The 18,760-nt window shown below is 36.2% G+C and overlaps 1 protein-coding gene across 1 annotated transcript in view; it reads right to left on the bottom strand.

Moving 5' to 3' along the window:
* The window catches only part of RECQ4A (DNA helicase (RECQl4A)), an 86,156-nt gene that overhangs the window by 51,556 nt on the left and 15,840 nt on the right, over positions 1-18,760 (bottom strand). The window contains exons 7-16 of the mRNA XM_090010888.1: positions 18,137-18,577; positions 17,889-18,041; positions 17,675-17,805; positions 17,178-17,568; positions 16,968-17,099; positions 14,544-14,630; positions 14,324-14,451; positions 12,168-12,288; positions 11,908-12,059; positions 11,691-11,826 (exon numbers count right to left, since the gene is read on the bottom strand). Of these exons, the coding sequence (XP_089867014.1) occupies positions 11,691-11,826; positions 11,908-12,059; positions 12,168-12,288; positions 14,324-14,451; positions 14,544-14,630; positions 16,968-17,099; positions 17,178-17,568; positions 17,675-17,805; positions 17,889-18,041; positions 18,137-18,577 (1,872 nt within the window). The remainder of the gene's footprint in view (positions 1-11,690; positions 11,827-11,907; positions 12,060-12,167; positions 12,289-14,323; positions 14,452-14,543; positions 14,631-16,967; positions 17,100-17,177; positions 17,569-17,674; positions 17,806-17,888; positions 18,042-18,136; positions 18,578-18,760) is intronic.

Genomic DNA, 18,760 nt, shown 5'->3' with positions numbered 1-18,760 from the left:
ACCCATCTATCAATAGGATGTCGGGGTCGAGTGGATCTTCTGGGAACAGATGGAACAAAAACAGAAGAAGAATTCATCTCCTGATCAGAATTGGGGAGAGTCTCCTTCTCACGTCGAGAGTAAACAATGCCTTTATACCTTTCAGGAGGCAAGAGTGGATCTGAAATGACACTTTCTTGAGTCCTTTGTACAGCATCAGACACATTTCCCTCATCTCTTTGATTACATTATGAAGGACAAACATCATCAACACTAGAGAAGAGATCAAAGTTCAACCAGGGGTTAGGGATGGCAGGGGGCGGGGGACAAGGTCTCCACCCCCCCCCCTCAAGATTAGAACCTCCATCCCCGCACGAGGATGGATTTTAACCTCCACCGCCGCCTTCATCACCGGTTCAAACGAGGATGAGGCGGGACAGGGCAGGGCGGGGACAAGGCGGGGCGAGGAAAAGTGTATGTCCATCCACGCCTCCATCCTCGAACGGGGATGGATTTTAACCTTCAACCCTGCCTCCATCACCGTTTCATATCCTTCATCGCCGGTTCAAACGGGGCGAGGCCCCGCTTTCCCCCGGTCCACTGTCATCCTCACCAGGGGTGATAAACTTCAATTTTAGGAAGAGTGTTAACATTGTGGTCAAAATTCAATTCATCAAATACAACATTCCTAGATATTTTGATACGCTTGCTCACGGGATCATATCATCTGTAACCTTTATAATCATCAGCATACCCTACAAATCTAAACTTCAAGGCCTTATCCTGAAACTTGTGTCACATTGAACTGTCAACATGAACATAACATACACACCCGAATACTCGCAAATCATGATAATTTGGATGAACTAGTGTAAAGAAAAGTAGGGTGATTTGCTTTTCAAGATATTCATGGGCAATCGGTTTATGATATGAACGGTTGAATGAAAAGCCTCTGCCCAGAAGGTAACTGGAGGTTACTATCATGCATCATGCTCATTGCACTCTCAACAATATGGTGATGCTTTCGTTCAGCAATTTCATTTTGTTGATGTGTATGAGGGCAAGACCTTAGTCTACGTATTCCATTTGTATGGAGAAATTTAATAAAGTCATTTGAAGAGAATTCACCCCCTCCGTCACATTGAAATAACTTGAATGTTTCAGATTTACATTTCATAAAGAAAATCCATGTATACCGAGAATAGCTATCAACAAAAATGAGATAATATCTGATGCCAGACATGAAGGGAACTGGAGTCGGACCCCAAACTTCAGAACAAATAGTTTCAAATGGTCTTGAAGCTCTTTTATTAATAGAATGAAATGGAAGAACATGACTCTTACATTGAAGACAACTAGAACATTTTTTATCATTGACATTTAAACTTAGACTTGACTGGAGAATAAGCCTGCTTGAAACAAGCATTTCAATAAAACGACTACTACAATGACCTAAACGACCATGCCAAAGATTCGGCTTATTACACTCAGAAAGACTAAAAACATTCTCAGAAGGGACTGAAGAAGATGATGATGCGAGCTTTAAGGTGGAAGGATTCTCTTGGAACACGTACATATTCCCTTGTCGTTTTCCTTCAATGAACGTTTTCCTCGTGTGAAGGTCCTTAACATAAACAGAAAAAAGAGTAAACTCAACTAAAGCATTGATGTCATCTACAAGCTTAGAGACAAAAACAATATTTTTCTTGATATTCGGAGCATAAATGACATTTGAAAGAGCAAGAGAAGAAGTATACATAGGAACGACAGAGTTTCCAATGTGAGAAATACGATGGTGAGACTCATCTTCAGTTACTATACTATTTCTACCAGCATAAAGAACAAGAGTTAGGAGCTTACCAGCATCACCAGTGACATGAGTGGCTGCACCCGAATCAACATACCAAGTGCCCTGATCATTTTGTTTTAAATTCAACTTAGCTAGCTAGAGCAGATAGTAACAACTCCTTGACTTCGCCACTGGTCATCAATTTATCTGACCCATTTCTTGTCTCTGGTTGTTTGCCTCTATTTTGAAGATTAAACCAACAATTAGCTTTGTCATGCCCCCTTTTATTGCATAAAAAAGGGGTGGGTATTAATCTTTGTCTTTGCTCATTAGGAGGAATATTGGTTGTAGGTACTATTCCACGACTTCTTTGTCTATTTCATTCTTGACCCCCTCTTTCCCGAAAATCATACCTACCACGTTCTCGTCCATAGACAACTCATGTCTGTAATGAAATGGTGGTCTTCAACAAATGCACAAATAACTCACAAACAAGTGTCTATTGGAGACACTACAAGCATGACCCTTGAAAGGGTATAAAAGGAAGAACACTTGAAAAATAAATAATACTTTATTCATGAACAAAATGCTTAAGAAGCATGGTTCTTTACATTAAAGGGGTTCACCCCTATATATACAAAAAAGTGGGAGAGAGGAGAGCTCATTTTGAGCTCTCCAAACGAGACGTTGGATTCCAACGTCTCTTAATATAGCTGTTGGACTACAGTCCAACAGCATTTATTATTATAGCTGTTGGACTATAGTCCAATAGCATTTATTATAGCTATTGGACTACAGTCCAACAGCTATTTGCACGGTCAAGTTCCAACAGGAACTTGACTGGATCAAATATCTAGTTTCTATTGAACTAGATGCTAAAAAAGAAAATAAAGAAAAATAGAAAAATAAAATAATAAAAGAAAATATAATAATATTAAATAATATATATATATTACAGTTTACATTTTAACACTCTCCCTCAAACTTACGGTACAATGAGCGAAAGTTTGTCTAAGAGGAAGTGAAATCTAGGATCAGCGAGAGGCTTGGTGAAGAAGTCTGCTAATTGATATTCTGATATAACATATGGCAGATCAATGGTTTCATGTAAGTATTCCTCTCTGACATAGTGACAGTCCATCTCAATGTGTTTAGTACGCTCATGGAATGTCCGGTTGCTTGCAATGTAGATCGCACTTTTGTTGTCACAACACATCTTTGAAGCTCCCATATCCGCTAGCAATCGTCTGAGCCAAACAACCTCCATAGTGGTGGTTGTCATGGCTCTGTATTCAGCTTCGGTGGAGGAAAGAGAGACTTTTTGTTGCTTCTTGCACCTCCACGAAATTAAAGTTTCACCTAGGAACACACAAAAACCAGTAGTTGAGTGTCTATTATTGGGATCACCTCCCCAGTCAGCATCAGTATATGCAATTAAATTTAATGAAGATGAAGCAGACAAGAAGAGTCCTCGTGAAAGAGAGGATTTTAAGTATCTAATAATACGCAAAATCGCTCCTATGTGCACGGAGGTGGGAGGATGCTGAAACTGACTGACTGTATGAACCGTATGAGTTATATCTGGCCTAGTAATGGAAAAATAAGAAAGAGCTCCAACAAGCTGTCTATAAGGAGTAGGATCATCAAAAGTTCTCCATCATCAATTTTCATTTTAACATTGACAACTTCTGGAGTGTCTACTTTCTTATCATCTGTAATGCCAGACCTGGAAACGATATCAAGAGCAAATTTAGATTGAGATATCAAAAAACCCCGAGGGGAATAAGCAACTTCAATGCCTAAAAAATATCTTAATAAACCTAAGTCAGTCATTTCAAAGTGAGTTTTAAGAAGAGATTTGATATTTGCAACTCCCTGTTTGTCGCCTCCAGTGATGATCATATCGTCCACATAGAGAAGAAGAATAATGATGCCTGCATCAGATTTCTTAACAAACAAAGCAGTGTCAGTTAAACAAGGTTGAAAACCAATATCAAGAATAACATGACTAAATCGGTCATACCAGGCTTTTGGAGCCTGTTTAAGACCATAAAGAGTTTTTTCTAGACGAAGAGCTTTACCCTTAGGGATACTAATACCAGGTGGGGCTTCCATGTATACTTCTTCAACGAGATTCCCATTCAGGAAAGCATTTTTGACATCTAATTGAAAGATAGGCCATGTTCTAATGGAGGCCAAGGCTATTAAAGTTCTAACAGTGGTCATACGGGCCACAGGAGCAAATGTTTCTTCATAATCGATGTCATACTCTTGGGCATATCCTTTTGCTACTAAACGGGCCTTATATCTTTCCAGGGTCCCATCACTTTTGGTTTTGACTTTGTATACCCACCTACAACCTATAGGTTTCTTACCCGGAGGAATATCTTGTATCGTCCAAGTATTGGCCTTTTCTAGTGCATCCAATTTTATTTTCATGGCTTCTATCCATTCTATATGATTTTTTGTTTGAGAATAGGATGATGGTTCAACATATGATTGTATTAATGCAATGGCGGCCCTATACGTGGGTGAAAAAGATTCATAAGACACAAATTTTTCTGGAGGTTTAGAGATTCTAGACGTTCTTCTAGGTGAGACTTCAGAGTATTTTTGTAATGCACATGGAAGATTTTGCTCTCTACGTCTTGAATATTGTAGACTAACATCCCTGTGGATTTGCTCTTCATTATCATCATTTTCAACAACAATAGGACTTTGATCATTGTCAAGGTCACATCCAACATCATTCATTGGATTTTGAAGTTGGATCAATTAAAAACGAGTATTCAATGACATCCTTGGATTTTTCAAATTCAAAGAAGCTTTCTTTTTCAAAAAAAGATACATTTCTTGACACATATAATTTGTCATTTTGAAAATCGAAACACCTGTAGCCTTTTTTATTATCAGCATATCCTAAAAAGGCACATGGGATTGCACGAGGAGAGAGTTTGTCATTTCTGTTGGTGAAAACAAAACATTTGCATCCAAAGACTCTTAATCTAGAATAATCTGGAGTTAAATTAACAAGTTTTTCTATTGGAGTTGTATTCTTTAATGAGCAAGATGGCATCCTATTAATGAGGTAGGTGGTAGTTAGGACCGCTTCAGCCCAAAAACTTTTTGGAACTTGATTTGCAATTAGCAATGTCCTAGTAGTTTCCATAATGTGCCGATGTTTGCGTTCGGCTAGGCCATTCTGTTGTGGAGTGTGTGGACATGATCTTTGATGTGTAATACCATGTAAATTGAGATAGTCTTTGAATTCGTTGGACATAAATTCTCCCCCTGAATCAGTGCGAAAAACAGAAATATCATTTTGAAACTTATTTTTAACCATTTTATGAAATATTTGGAAGTTAGCAAAGACATCAGATTTATGTTTAAGAAAATAAATCCAAGTATGTCTAGAAAAGTCATCAACAAAAATGACATAATATATATAACCACCTTTGGAAATAACTGGTGCGGGGCCCCAAACATCCGAATGTATTAACTCAAGTGGTCGTGAGGAAACAAAAGTTCTACTAAGAAATGGTAACCTTTTCATTTTGCCAAGAATGCAGTCTTTACAAGAAAAATTTTCAGAATTACAAAATTTTTCCAAACTTGGAAAATATTGAATTTTAGACATATGAGGATGGCCAAGCCTTTTGTGCCATAAATCCAATTCTAATTTCTGAATATTATAACAAAATGCATTCTTGGGTAATTCCAAAAAGTCCATGTAATAAAGTCCTCTTTCTCTATGGCCTTCCCCAATCAGCTTCCCTGACTGGCGATCCTGTACCCAACAACCATGAGAAGAGAATAAGATATTACATCCAATATCAGATATTTGCGAGACAGATAAGAGATTCAAATTAAGTTTAGGGATATATCTAACTTCAGGGATAAAAAATCTTTTGGATTTTTAAAGATTTTCAAAACATCCTATTCCTTTTACTTCCAGAGATGTGCCATCGGCTGTAAAAACCTTTGACACACTTGAGTTATTTTTAAGACATTCGGATAGACTATTAACATTTGGGGTCATATGAAAAGAAGCACCAGAATCTAAAAGCCAAGGAAAATTACCTGGACCGGAGAAAGATGCAATTGCCGCTCAAGTTGAGGCTTCGGTTGAGGAGGATACCCCTTTGAGAAGAGGTTGAAGGATTTCCATCAGTTGAGCCATAGACACAGGTGCATCTTGATCTTTTGACTTAGATTCAACAGATGCAACTCTTTTTTCTTCTCTTCTTTTTAACTTTGGACATTGAGGCCTATAGTGCCCCGGTTCATGACAATGATGACAAATAACTTTTCTTTTATCAAAGTCACTGTTTTGCCTTCCAAAATGAGGCGGCTTGTAAGTACGAGTATGATTCTCCGGTCTAGATACAGCTAAAACGGAGTCATCATCAACTTTTGGAGTACTTTTTCTAAGTCTATTTTCCTCCATAGTGAGCTCTTCTATAGTATCAACAATAGAAGGAATTTTTCCACGATGTAAAAGGGCCGATTTGGTGGATTCAAACTCCGGCCTTAGACCATTCACAAATTGATAGAAATGTTCCATATCGAGTTGCTTTTGGCGAAGCTCGATGTCTTCGGCACAATGCCATTTGGGCTCAAGAAGAGCCAACTCTTCCCAAAGTTCGGACAACTCATTATAATATTCTCGAATAGTTTTATCTTTTTGAGTCTTTGTCCGAACTTTATCTTGTAAATTGCATACATGTGCAATATCTTTAAGGGAATACATGTTTTTGAGGTATTCTTAAGCCTTATCGGCATGCTCAAACTTAGCTAGACTAGAGCATTTTTTAATGTCTATGCTATTGATGAGCCATGACATAATTTTTGCATGCCCTATCCTCCATTCTTTCCATTTCTTTTCATAAGTGGCTAACGCCTTACTCTTCTCTTCTTCTGTTAGAGGAACCTCTTTATCACCCTCTTTCTTGGTAAGAGATAGTTTAGGTTCCAAATCAGAACCATCCACTATACCCCATAAACCTTTTCCCCAAATGTGGTGCTTCATAATCGAAGCCCACATTAGATAGTTAGTATTATTTAGCTTCATAGGAATGATGGTGATCTTATCATTGTCATCCATCTTTTACAAGGGTAAGAGAGGAATAAATAGGAGGAGAGAGAGAAAAATAAAAAGAAAAGAAAAAGAGTAGACAAAGGAATAAGAGAGGATACAAAACCAAAATTTTTTGTAGCACAAGTTCGCCTTTCTTCAAACAAATCTTCTTGAGCCAAGAACAAGGTGATGAAACACCTTTTGTAAATGTGGCACGGAAATCGAGGCGGAAGCACTTCAAGATCTAAGGATTCCGTAGCTTTGATACCATGTAATGAAATGGTGGTCTTCAACAAATGCACAAATAACTCACAAACAAGTGTCTATTGGAGACACTACAAGCATGACCCTTGAAAGGGTATAAAAGGAAGAACACTTGAAAAATAAATAATACTTTATTCATGAACAAAATGCTTAAGAAGCATGGTTCTTTACATTAAAGGGGTTCACCCCTATATATACAAAAAAGTGGGAGAGAGGAGAGCTCATTTTGAGCTCTCCAAAAGAGACGTTGGATTCCAACGTCTCTTAATATAGCTGTTGGACTACAGTCCAACAGCATTTATTATTATAGATGTTGGACTATAGTCCAACAGCATTTATTATAGCTGTTGGACTACAGTCCAACAGGAACTTGACTGGATCAAATATCTAGTTTCTATTGAACTAGATGCTAAAAAAGAAAATAAAGAAAAATACAAAAATAAAATAATAAAAGAAAATATAATAATATTAAATAATATATATATATATTACAGTTTACATTTTAACAGCAAGGACATCGTGTGCTCCAACTTGAGCATGAGTATCTTCAAAAAATCCCTTCAAGATCATCTCATACTGTAAAAGCTTGGCACAAAAATCTTCAAATGTAGGTAAATCTGGCAAACACAATAAAGAAGTAGCCATCATATGATAATCTGATCCCAACCCACTCAAAGTTTGTTGAATCATATCTTTGTCACTAATTGTGCATCCCACGATGGCAAACTGATATGTAATGGTCTTCATTTTGTCCAAGTACTCCATGATAATCATGGAGTCCTTCCTCAGCATTTGAAACTCTTTCTTTAAAAATAATACTCGCCTGAGAAACTTGAGAATATGTTTGAACTAATCGGTGCCATAATTGCATTGCGGAGCAGACATCTGGAATTGCCACAAGCACTTCCTATGACAATGTAGAAGTGATATAGGCAACCAACGCCTGATCTCGCTTCATCCAGGATACGTACTTTGGATTTCTAACATAGGTAATAGAAAGATCTCTCTCACCATTCTTTTCTTCTTGTGGTATGAACTCTGGAGGAACAGGAACAGAACCATCCAGATGTCCAGAAAGGTCCTGATTTCTTATGAATGGTATGATTTGTCGCTTCCAAGTTGAAAATTTGTAATTGTTCAGTTTCTCATACACGAGTTAACTAAGAAAGTTTGAGGAAAGACCAGACAGAGAGTAAGGAAATGAGTTAATATTCTATCAAAACCAAAAATAAGAAGGAATAAGAAATAAGAAAATGGTTGTACGATAAAGACCCAATTACTATTGAATTCTAATAAAATTCAGAACAGAAACTTAATATCAGAGAATTTTGCTGCCACCGTCCTTTTTTTTATCGATTGGTATGGTAAACTCGAAGCAGAAAACAAAAACTATGTAGTAAGAATCTGTTCTGAATTAAAATTCAATCAAAGAGGCACGTTACTTTGAAAATAACGTGTTTTCTTTCAGAATATGAGAGAATAAAGACATATATTAGTCCAACACAGAGAAGAATACAGAAAATGAGTCCAAATACGATATTAGTTAATCAAGACAGATCTGGGATCACTTCCAGATTTGAATCTGATGTGCCGTTAACGTGTAAAAGGATATGATGTAATCCTATTCAAGCTTTGAAATCATGCAAAGATCAAATGATTCAAATCCGATCTTGCGTGATTATTTAAGTTGTTAATATATAAGATCACGTGCAGCAATATGACAATATGAAAACGTGAACAGAGAATCAGCCACTCAGGAGAATCAGCAAACAGAGAATCCAAGTTTTGGAAGAGAAAACGTTGGATTTTATAAAAAAGAGGAACACGTTATTTGAATGATTTGATTTGAAGACAAGAAGAATGAAGGAGGAAATCAGTAAGAGCAATAAGAAAAAAGGGTAAGAAGTAAGAAGAAGATCTTGGAGATGAAGAAGCCTTTATCGGATGTTCATAAGAAGATCATGATCCTTAAAGTTGGATCTGGTGCTCTGATACCATGATAAAATTCATGGGTTCCTTCTCTCATACACAAGACTAAGCACAGAATGAAGGGAGAATACGTGAGAGTTGTAGAATCCTCAATTGGAGGTTGTGGTATTGGCTTCCCATTAAATATATGTTGTTACAATTAATAGGGTACGAAAATACCCATTACACAACAAGAGAAATTTACAATATGCCATTAATGAACATGGGCTTAAATATGCAATTAAATAAACTTGAATTGAGTTTGGATAAGATCCAAACCCAATCGTGACTTCTTTTCATAGACAAGTTTGCACAGATCGAACACATGTAGTGTGGGCTGAGCTGGACTGGTCTGACACACACGTGGGATGAATTTGGCGCAGATCGGCCATGATTGCCCATGCGCAGATCTGACTCAGATCTGCTGCAGTGTGAGGCTACAAAAAAATAAAAAGAAGACAATGCATAGTGAATGTTAAATCTGTGATTTATAAAGTTGTTATCCAATGCATAATGAATGCCAAATCTGTGATTTATAAAGTTGATATCCAATGCATAGTGAATGCTAAATCTGTGATTTATAAAGTTGTTATCCAATGCATAGTGAATGCTAAATATGTGAGTTATAAGGTTGATATCCAATGCACAAGAAATGATAGATTTGATATCCAATGCAAAGTGAATGTTAAACCTGTTATTGCATAATACTGAGATGTATTACACGGTCAATAGTTCAATCATTTAAATATTCCTATTTTTTGTAGAAAATCATATCATAGGCTGACAAATGATATATTATGTAAGTTCATTATTTAAAAAAAATGAAGTGTTATATTTTCGGACAAATAGCTGCCCTGACAAACCCAACCAAACTGGGTTTGGCTGGGTAGATACAGTGGTCTGTCTTCGGCTGGGCTGAACAGAGCCTGCTGGGTTAGTCCCAACCGACTGAGTAAGGTGGTCGAGCCATATTCAAAAAGAAAAACATATAATCACTCTATCCGTAGGAAAGAAAATATATGTATATGTATATCTATCAAGGTACTTGTCCATATTTCAGATTTATGCATGTCAAGTATTTGACTAGATACCTATGCTGGTTTTCGCATGTTAAGTATTCAAATTTTCCCTTGTTATATATTTAGCTTTTTGATGGGATAATGTGTTATCATTATCCAGATTTACACATGTTACACATGCTTATGTTATAAAAGTTCAGATTTGCATGTATGAGAGGCTCATGTTATTTCCAGATTGATATACCATTGAAGCATTTATGTAACAAAGGGTTTATTTCACGTCTTGGCAAATCTTTTTGTTAAGAGTGTCAACTGAAAAGACTTAGTTACCTCTTCATTTTAATAATAGAAGAGCTTTTAGATGCTTGGCTTGATTCACATTGATATTTGCTGTTCTACTTCTCTTTCTGTTCACAAGTGTTATGTGAATTTTGTTGATGATTATTCAAGATATTCCTGGACATAGATTATCAAGAATAATACTAATATGTTTAAGGCCTTTAAAAACTTTAAGAACTTCACCAAAAGGCATCATGGAAAAACAATTCAATTTCTCCAAAATAATGGAGGAGAATGATCTTCATATATTTTTCAACAGTACTAGAGACAATAGAGTTGAAAAACAAATATTGCGTTCCTATACGCCGGAACAGAATGGAGGTAGAACATAAACATAGGCATGTATTTAAAAGTTGAGATGACATTGTTATATCATAGTGGAGTTCGCAAATTCTTGTAGACTGAGGTTTTTCATATTCTTCTCATAGCTTTTCCTTATGCTCATGAATTGAAGATAAATGAAGATGTGGCTTAATGGTCTTTTAACATCAACAAGACCATCGAGACAAATGATAGCTAGAATATTGGATATCTAGTGGGATAGTTAGCCCATTGGTACGCCATTGAGGACCACTTTTGAAGGAAAATACAAACCAAGCAATTTGATGCAACTAGAAAAATATAATTAAAACATGGAGAAATGTTAGTGTTCACATCAATATTCAGCATTTACGTTAGATGTGATTTCTGCAAAGGATAACCAATTAGAGATAAAAAAAATATGATCATGAACCAAAACATCTGAATGTGTTTGAGGTTTTAATCATCGAAGAATTGAGAAAATATTATATTAAAGCTGATGCCATATGTTTAATAAACAAGCATTGCCATTATGTAATAAAATTGCTGTACATAAGCAACATTCCTAATTTAAAGAGGATAAAATAAAAAGGAAAGCAATTTGAAAGGCAGTCAGTTTGTTTCAGCTGTTCCAAATAAATCTCTTAGTGACCTATCTCATTGTGTAATCCATATCAAAGGATGAGCAAGATGCCCAAAGTCCGTTGAAATGTAAAAAAATAGCAAAATTGGGGAAGCAAAGGATATTTATCATTTACAAAGACAAAGCTACAATTAATCAAACATGAAATGATCCCTCATTTTCTGCTAAACAGAAAATTCCATATGAAAAAACAAGAGAGAGAGAGAACCATGATGTACATCCCTATCAACAGCATGGGATTAATAAAAGAATGATGGTTCATAACAGGGGAAAAAGAGAGAAGAAAGGAAAAGAGAAAAAGTTAGCACTAACCTTCAATTTTTCAGCAACTTTCTCGCAGTCCATTCTTGAAAGGCAATAGATTATGCCACATTCATCAAAATGGTTTTCTCTAATATATCTATCAATATCCTCCAAGCACCTTTTAGTCTTTGGCATTATGTAATACCTGTGGTGTTAATGATGCCTGAGCCACTAACCTGTTTCAAAGATCAAATACAAAAAGGACCACGGAACAGCAGCATCTTACCAAAGATTTGGGCGATTGAAACTTTGACGAAAAACCACACAGTTTACAAGGCCAAGTGCTTGCACCACATCCTCCTTTACGGTCGCTGTTGCAGTTGCAGTCAAAGCCAGTACAGGAACATTGGGAAAACGCTGCTTCAAAATTCCAAGACCCTGAAGGTTTTCAAAAGCATTTAGAAGCATAGGTTCAAAACCATGCCAACAATGTGGAAGATATATCACAGTGCAATCCATTCTAAGAAGCACTTTCTATTTTCAAACCTGGTAATCTGGTCTAAAATCATGACCCCACTGGCTGACACAGTGAGCCTCATCAATAACTATTCTGGCTAGAGATTCCCGCATATGCAAGCTCTCCAGGTGTCTCAATAAATTATCGCTTCTGGCAAAAAAAATATGCATTAATAACAAGAGTGCAAATAAAAAGTAATAACAAGTTAGAAAACCGTAGAACAGATACAACTTTGTATTTTCCATAGTCATCGCAGTCCAGAGTAAAATTTTGGTTGCACGGCTAGAACAGACAATTTTGGTTAGAAAAGGCAGTGTTGTAAGTGCAGTCTTCATTCTTTGAATTGGAAAGGAGCCCTCAAACATGAAATACACAAAGGAAACAAAAAAGGAATAATACAAATAAATAATGAGCAAGTATAAAAATAAATTGACAATCAATGGCACTATGCAGATCTCAGCGCACAGGCATCATCATCTTGGCATATTATAGACACAGTGCCCTTGCTTTATTCATGCAGGCAAAGGAACCAGCAACTTCAGTGATTTACTGTGTATTTGCCTATTTTCATTCCTTTATTCATACAAGCAGATTGATGTTTTAGTAAGTATGATAAAATGGTGACAGGATAAAATGGTAAGTGACCAGTGGTTTAATGTGTGTGTGTAATTAGGGATGAAAATGGGTTGGATCTGTTTGACCATCAACAGTTCAACACAAAATTCCCAGATATAGACCTATGCGTCAAACTGAGATCCATCTGATCAGATACCATTGGATTTGGAAAACTTTCTATCTGTCAGAACTAAGTCAAAATGGATAAGACAACTCATTTTAAATTGTTCCATATGACCTTGTTATCAACCTTTTAATATGGTTTGAATTTATTGTCTCAGAACCATAGTCACTGATATCTCTGATATTTTGAAAATATTGCAATATTATCACCATCCACGAAACACGGACTCTTCTAACAGGGCAACGCACCGGCGTCGCACCCACACGGATGCGGGTGCGACACTTGGACATGGCTGCCTTTGTGTCGTGTGAAGTCAACCACACTAAGGTCTATTTCTGCCAAAAAGTAGATTTGGTTAACCCTAACCAAGTCCAGTTTTAACTATATTATCTATATAAATATACAAATGCACACACACACACACACAAGTTTTTAAAATTACGGTGTCGCACGCTCCGCACCTATGTGACATAAATCACCAACTTAAGGTAGGCCGATAATATCGGTAAAATATCTTGCCATTTTTAACATATTGCTCAAATGAAAATATTGTGATATTATCACAATATTCTTGTGATATTTAAAAAAACTGTTTGATATATTTTAAGCTTAGTTTTTCTATATTTTCTTTTGTATTTTAAAAACTTTTATAACTTGTTTCTTTATATTTTTTCAAGAAATATAATACAAAATAAGAACTTATTATTTACTGTCTTTCTTATTTTTATTTTTATTTTTATTTTTTCAATTTTTAAAACTTCCGATATTTTCTCAAGAAAAACAACTTTTTGACAATATCTCTGAGAAAAACCCTCGGTGATAAATTACCTTGAAGGATACAGGTGACTATGCTCAGAATCAATTCGGTATTTTAATCCCGTTTCATTATGAATCTTGGATATACATTGATATCTAACAGACTGAACTAAGGTTGGGTCTTTGGGTCTGAACAACAATTAAGCCAAAAGTCCAACCCATTTTCACCCTATGCATAGTATGCTGTTTGGATCATTTAGAAATGTTGTTAAATCTATCTTCTCTCCCAATTACTTCCCCTTCGCATAATGAACATCCATCATACTTTTATGCAACAAAGAGACGAAAGACAAGAAAATATTATGATCAAAGATACAGAACTCATATACTACATTATTTAACCCAGCGAGGTGTTGTCTTCCACTTTACACCATTTTACATACTTTAAGACCACAGATTCCTCCTTGAATGCTTTTATTTTCTTTGAGAATAGCTTTGGATGTTTAATTGTTTACTCTGTTCATACTTCATTTCAAAGTTGACTGAGAAAACCAGCAAAGATAGCTGCACACATATAGCTTAAAATTAAGACTGGCATTGTTTCTTTGTGTTTACTGTCTGATAGCAGTCATCACAATTTGTAACAACTAGTATGGATGCATATCAGAAATAAGGATAGAAAATACTCACTTTGCAATTTTTTCTGGTGTCACGTATAACAACTTGTATTTACAGCAGTCTGAAGTCAGTTCTCTAAGGACTTGTTGCTGCTCACTCCATTCCATAGTTGCACTTAGATATGCTGCAGCAATGTTGGCCTATAAATTGGTGATTAACAAGCAAAGTATCATTAAAAAATATTAGAAAAAATAAAAACAGAGAAAGAAAAGAAGGTATCAGTAAATTTCACCTGCAACAAATGCATGATTTGATCCTGGATAAGGGAGACAAGAGGACAAATAACCAAGGTTACTCCAGGGCATATAAGAGCAGGAAGCTGCAGATGGGACAGATAACAAATTGTTTAGAAGCACAGAACAATGTACACAAGAAAATGATAACGTAGTGTGGCTTACTGATTACCAGTGAATAACATTCACCACAAATAAAATCACACAAATATTTGCTTCAGTGACTAACTGGCTATGATGCACAGTTAAGGAAGGCATTGGCATCCATATGGGCACACCTCATTTCAGTCAATCACATGCATAGCAGTATGGAGACACTCACCTTGTTTGATCAAGAGGATATTCTTCGTACCAGTAGAGAAACAATAAGGAAAACACAAAAATCAAGAATGTGGTACTGTGGAGAAAAGATGAGGCAAAGACTATCTTCCTAGAGCCTCTTCAGTTATACATCTTGTTGCAAATAGTAAACTTTGAGATAGATTAAGGAGAACAGATGTTGGACTTCCTAACCAACACCACTTGTGCAAACATCAACAGGAGACTTCTTCATATGAAAGACAGAGGTTGTGGATGATTTTTCAGTAGAGAAAACAATAGGGAAAACATAAAAATCAAAAAATGCAGTACCGTGGAGAAAAGATGAGGCAAAGACTATCTTCTACAGCCTCTTCAGTTATACATCTTGTTGCCAATAGTAAACTTTGGGACGGGTTAAGGAGAATAGGTGTTGCACTTCCTAACCAATGCCACAAGTGCAAACATCACCAGGAGACTTGTAATCATTTCTTCTTTAGTTGTTGGACTGTTAAAAATGTCCGTAGGGACATCATACATACATTTAGATGCAAACGAGTTGCCTCGTTAACAAAGTATAGAGAATATATGAATGGCATTTGTGCAAACATGAAGAGGAGATGCATAACCATCTATTCTTTGGTTGATAGCTTGTTAAATGCCAGGAGAGAAATCACATAGAGATGTAGATGCAAAAGGGTTCCCTCATCATCTCTCTTAAGGGAACTAAACTGGTGCAAGGTTGGTCTTGGGAAAATAAACATTAGGAGATCATGATCTACAGTCATATGGAAAATCTGAGCAATAGGAAACAAAGTTGCAGATGATAATCTAGCCAGCATGAAGATGGAGATACAGTCAACCTGCAAAGAGAACATCATCAAGATTAACTGACTAACACCCTTAAATTGATTATTATGTGGATTCCAGGACCATTGCTGATCTGTAGAATCCTCTGCCTCAAGGGATGGTTTTAGTTAACCTTGCTATTAGGGAAAAAGTAGAGAGCACCAAATTGAATACTCACTATGTGATTCTAGTGGAATATTTATTGCATGGGAGGCATACGTCAAGCAAAAATGTTATTTCCCGAGCTAAGTATTATGCAGCAGGTTACCATAGGTGTGAAAGGTGAAAACCTCCCAATTTAGTTCCAACTCGTGGGAAGAATGATTACGAAATTTGTGTTTAATTTAATGATAGAGGGTCAATTACCCAGCATAGTTATTAATAAAATCATGCAGATAAGCATACACACATATATCATATATGATATATATAATTATGTCAAAATTAATGAACCTGAAGAGAGTTAAAAGTCGAACTACTATGTATATACACCCATGAATTTGTGTTTGTCTCGAGAACAGCAACAGATATTATATGTCTATTAGCTTTATTTTGCTTGTTTATCTCAAAACTGCACACATTTGTAGGACATGCACCAACAGCAAGTGAATGGGACAAGACATGCTGAGGATGACGTTTATAAAGACATGCAATCTTACACCTATGTGAATCTTTAAATATAACTCTTCTCTTCAGAAAAAAATGCATTTTAGAGTTATTAACTTGATCTAAGTGTATAATTTCCTGAGAGTAAGCAGCATCTAACAAGTGACCATGATCAGAGCACAGAATGGCTCCCAAGTCCTAATCTGTAAGAGATTAATAAGGAGTACAAGCGAAGAATCTCAATACTAGGGAAAGGAACAAAGAGAAGCTAATAAGAGAAAGTAAAGGTGAAGTAAGATGAACCATCTGTCAGAGTGGTTCACATTAAATATTTCAGAAAAAAATCATATGCAAAGCAAATTCCCCAGAACACAAGATATTTTGCTGGTTCTCTTGATCCAAAGATATAGGTACAAGAATGATCAAGCTGCAGCAACCAATCAAACACATGGAGCAAACTCAAAATTTTCAAATGATCAGTGTTCAAAATGAAAGTATATTTGTAAATGAGTGCACAGCAACTATATTGTTTGGTTCACAATTAACTACACTATGAGTAGGTTCATTTCAAAGTTTATCGCAAAAAGAATTAAAAATTGCTTGACAAATAATGCTAAACTCTCAGATAATGTCCAAAAATAAAGATTTGAAATGGCATATAACAACAATACCTGATATGTCAGGCTTTTTCCACCACCTGTTGGCATTAAGACAAAAACGTCACATCCACTCATTGTTGCATTTATCACCTCTCTTTGATTTGGACGGAAGGAGTGGTTTCCAAATACCTTCTTATTATTTGCCTGAATAAAGAAAAGTGTCAAAATATGCAGCAGAAAGAAATAAACCCCAGAAACATATCAGTATCATAAAAGTATCACCTCTAGCTTCCTGGTCCATGGGAAATCTATGCTACTCCACTTCTTGTCTAAAGATCCATCAATATAGTTCACATCCACCAACTTTGGGGTAAAGACTTCCCTCTCCACAGAAGAGAATGTGTTACTCTTCCGATCTAAGGATGAAACCAACATAGGTGATTGATTTGAATTGAAATAATAATCTGATCGATAAGATACATATCCTGAGTTATTGGTTGCGGGAGAACTAAGCATGAAACCATCCACTGTCCCATGTGTTAGAGGAGTTTCTAAGTTAACTTTGTATGTAGTTGGAGTGGATGTAGAATAATTTGACCTCTGCCTCTCTTCATCTCCAGTTGAGCAGTGAAGATATCGTTCAAGGTTTTGAATTTGTTTATTCAGCTGCAAGCTGGGAGGAAAAGAAAAGAAAGGAGCACAAGGTATGCTTGTGAAAACAGTCTATTTCTAAAAGTTCAAATTGGATGCAGAAAACTGGAAAAAAATGGTGTACCAACCGTTCCCCACGAAGTTCTGCAGAACGCTGAATGCTAAGCTGATCATCATTATCAAGCAGTTCATTTGAAACAGTAATTAGCCTATCTTTCATCTCCTGCAAATGATTCAAAGCTTCGGGGCAATACACCACCTACACAATGAACACAATCATCAAATGACATTACATTTAACAGCATTTAAAGCATAGCAAGCTTATCCCGCAAATGCATATACCTTACATCCATGATTACATTTTATATCTGGTTCAGCAAGACCAATATCATGTGCAAATCCTCCAGGAGTAACAGGTGAAAGTTTAGAGACCGATGATTGTGGTGTGCCAGCTGCTTGATAATGATCCATAACTATTTGGTCGACATCAATAGTCTGAAATCAGAAAATGGTAATGCAACAAGGTACTTACATTTGGCACTTTGACAATGGAATTAATATTCAATAGGGTCAAATATCAAAAAATTAACCTTCAAAAGCTCATCATCTTCAATAGCATCCACAAAATCTTCACTTAACTCATCAAAATTGGTATTTTCATTGCTAGGAAATCCAACTTGAATGAATGGCGAATCTGACGCTGAGCTAACGTGTGCATCATGGCTCCACACTTCTTTTGCCAATCCAGAAAATTTTCTGGAACTCACTGTTGAAGCTGCCAGTGATTTGGTAATATGACTGACAGATGCAGTAGCAGTCCCACGTGCTTGAGAATTTTGATGCTTGGAACTCTCCTCAAGTCTTGTGTGGTGGTCTGAGCTCCAAGAAGAGTGTTGTTGATGATTCCCAATAGTTTCTTTCTTTTTTGAAGGAAACTTATTGGAGAACCCTTTTTCAACTACTGGAGCAGTCAATCCAGGCCTCAAATATTCTTTGCACTTGAATTGAAGCCTAGTTACAGCATCCTGTACCTACAGAAAGGTCCATCAAGCAGTCAGCAAGACGTACTTAGTCAAATGCAAGTAAATTTAAATTGCAGCATAAACTTATAAGAATTTGGCAGTCAAAGATATACAATTTAAAATCATCCAAATCTGAAATAAAAGGTGTAACAATACAAATATACATCAAATCATGACTTCCCCAGACTTTCA

This window comes from Nuphar pumila, chromosome 1 (genome assembly GCF_984573655.1).
Source record: "Nuphar pumila chromosome 1, dmNupPumi1.hap1.1, whole genome shotgun sequence".
NCBI lineage: Eukaryota > Viridiplantae > Streptophyta > Magnoliopsida > Nymphaeales > Nymphaeaceae > Nuphar > Nuphar pumila.
This window is presented reverse-complemented; position numbering and strand designations above follow the sequence as displayed.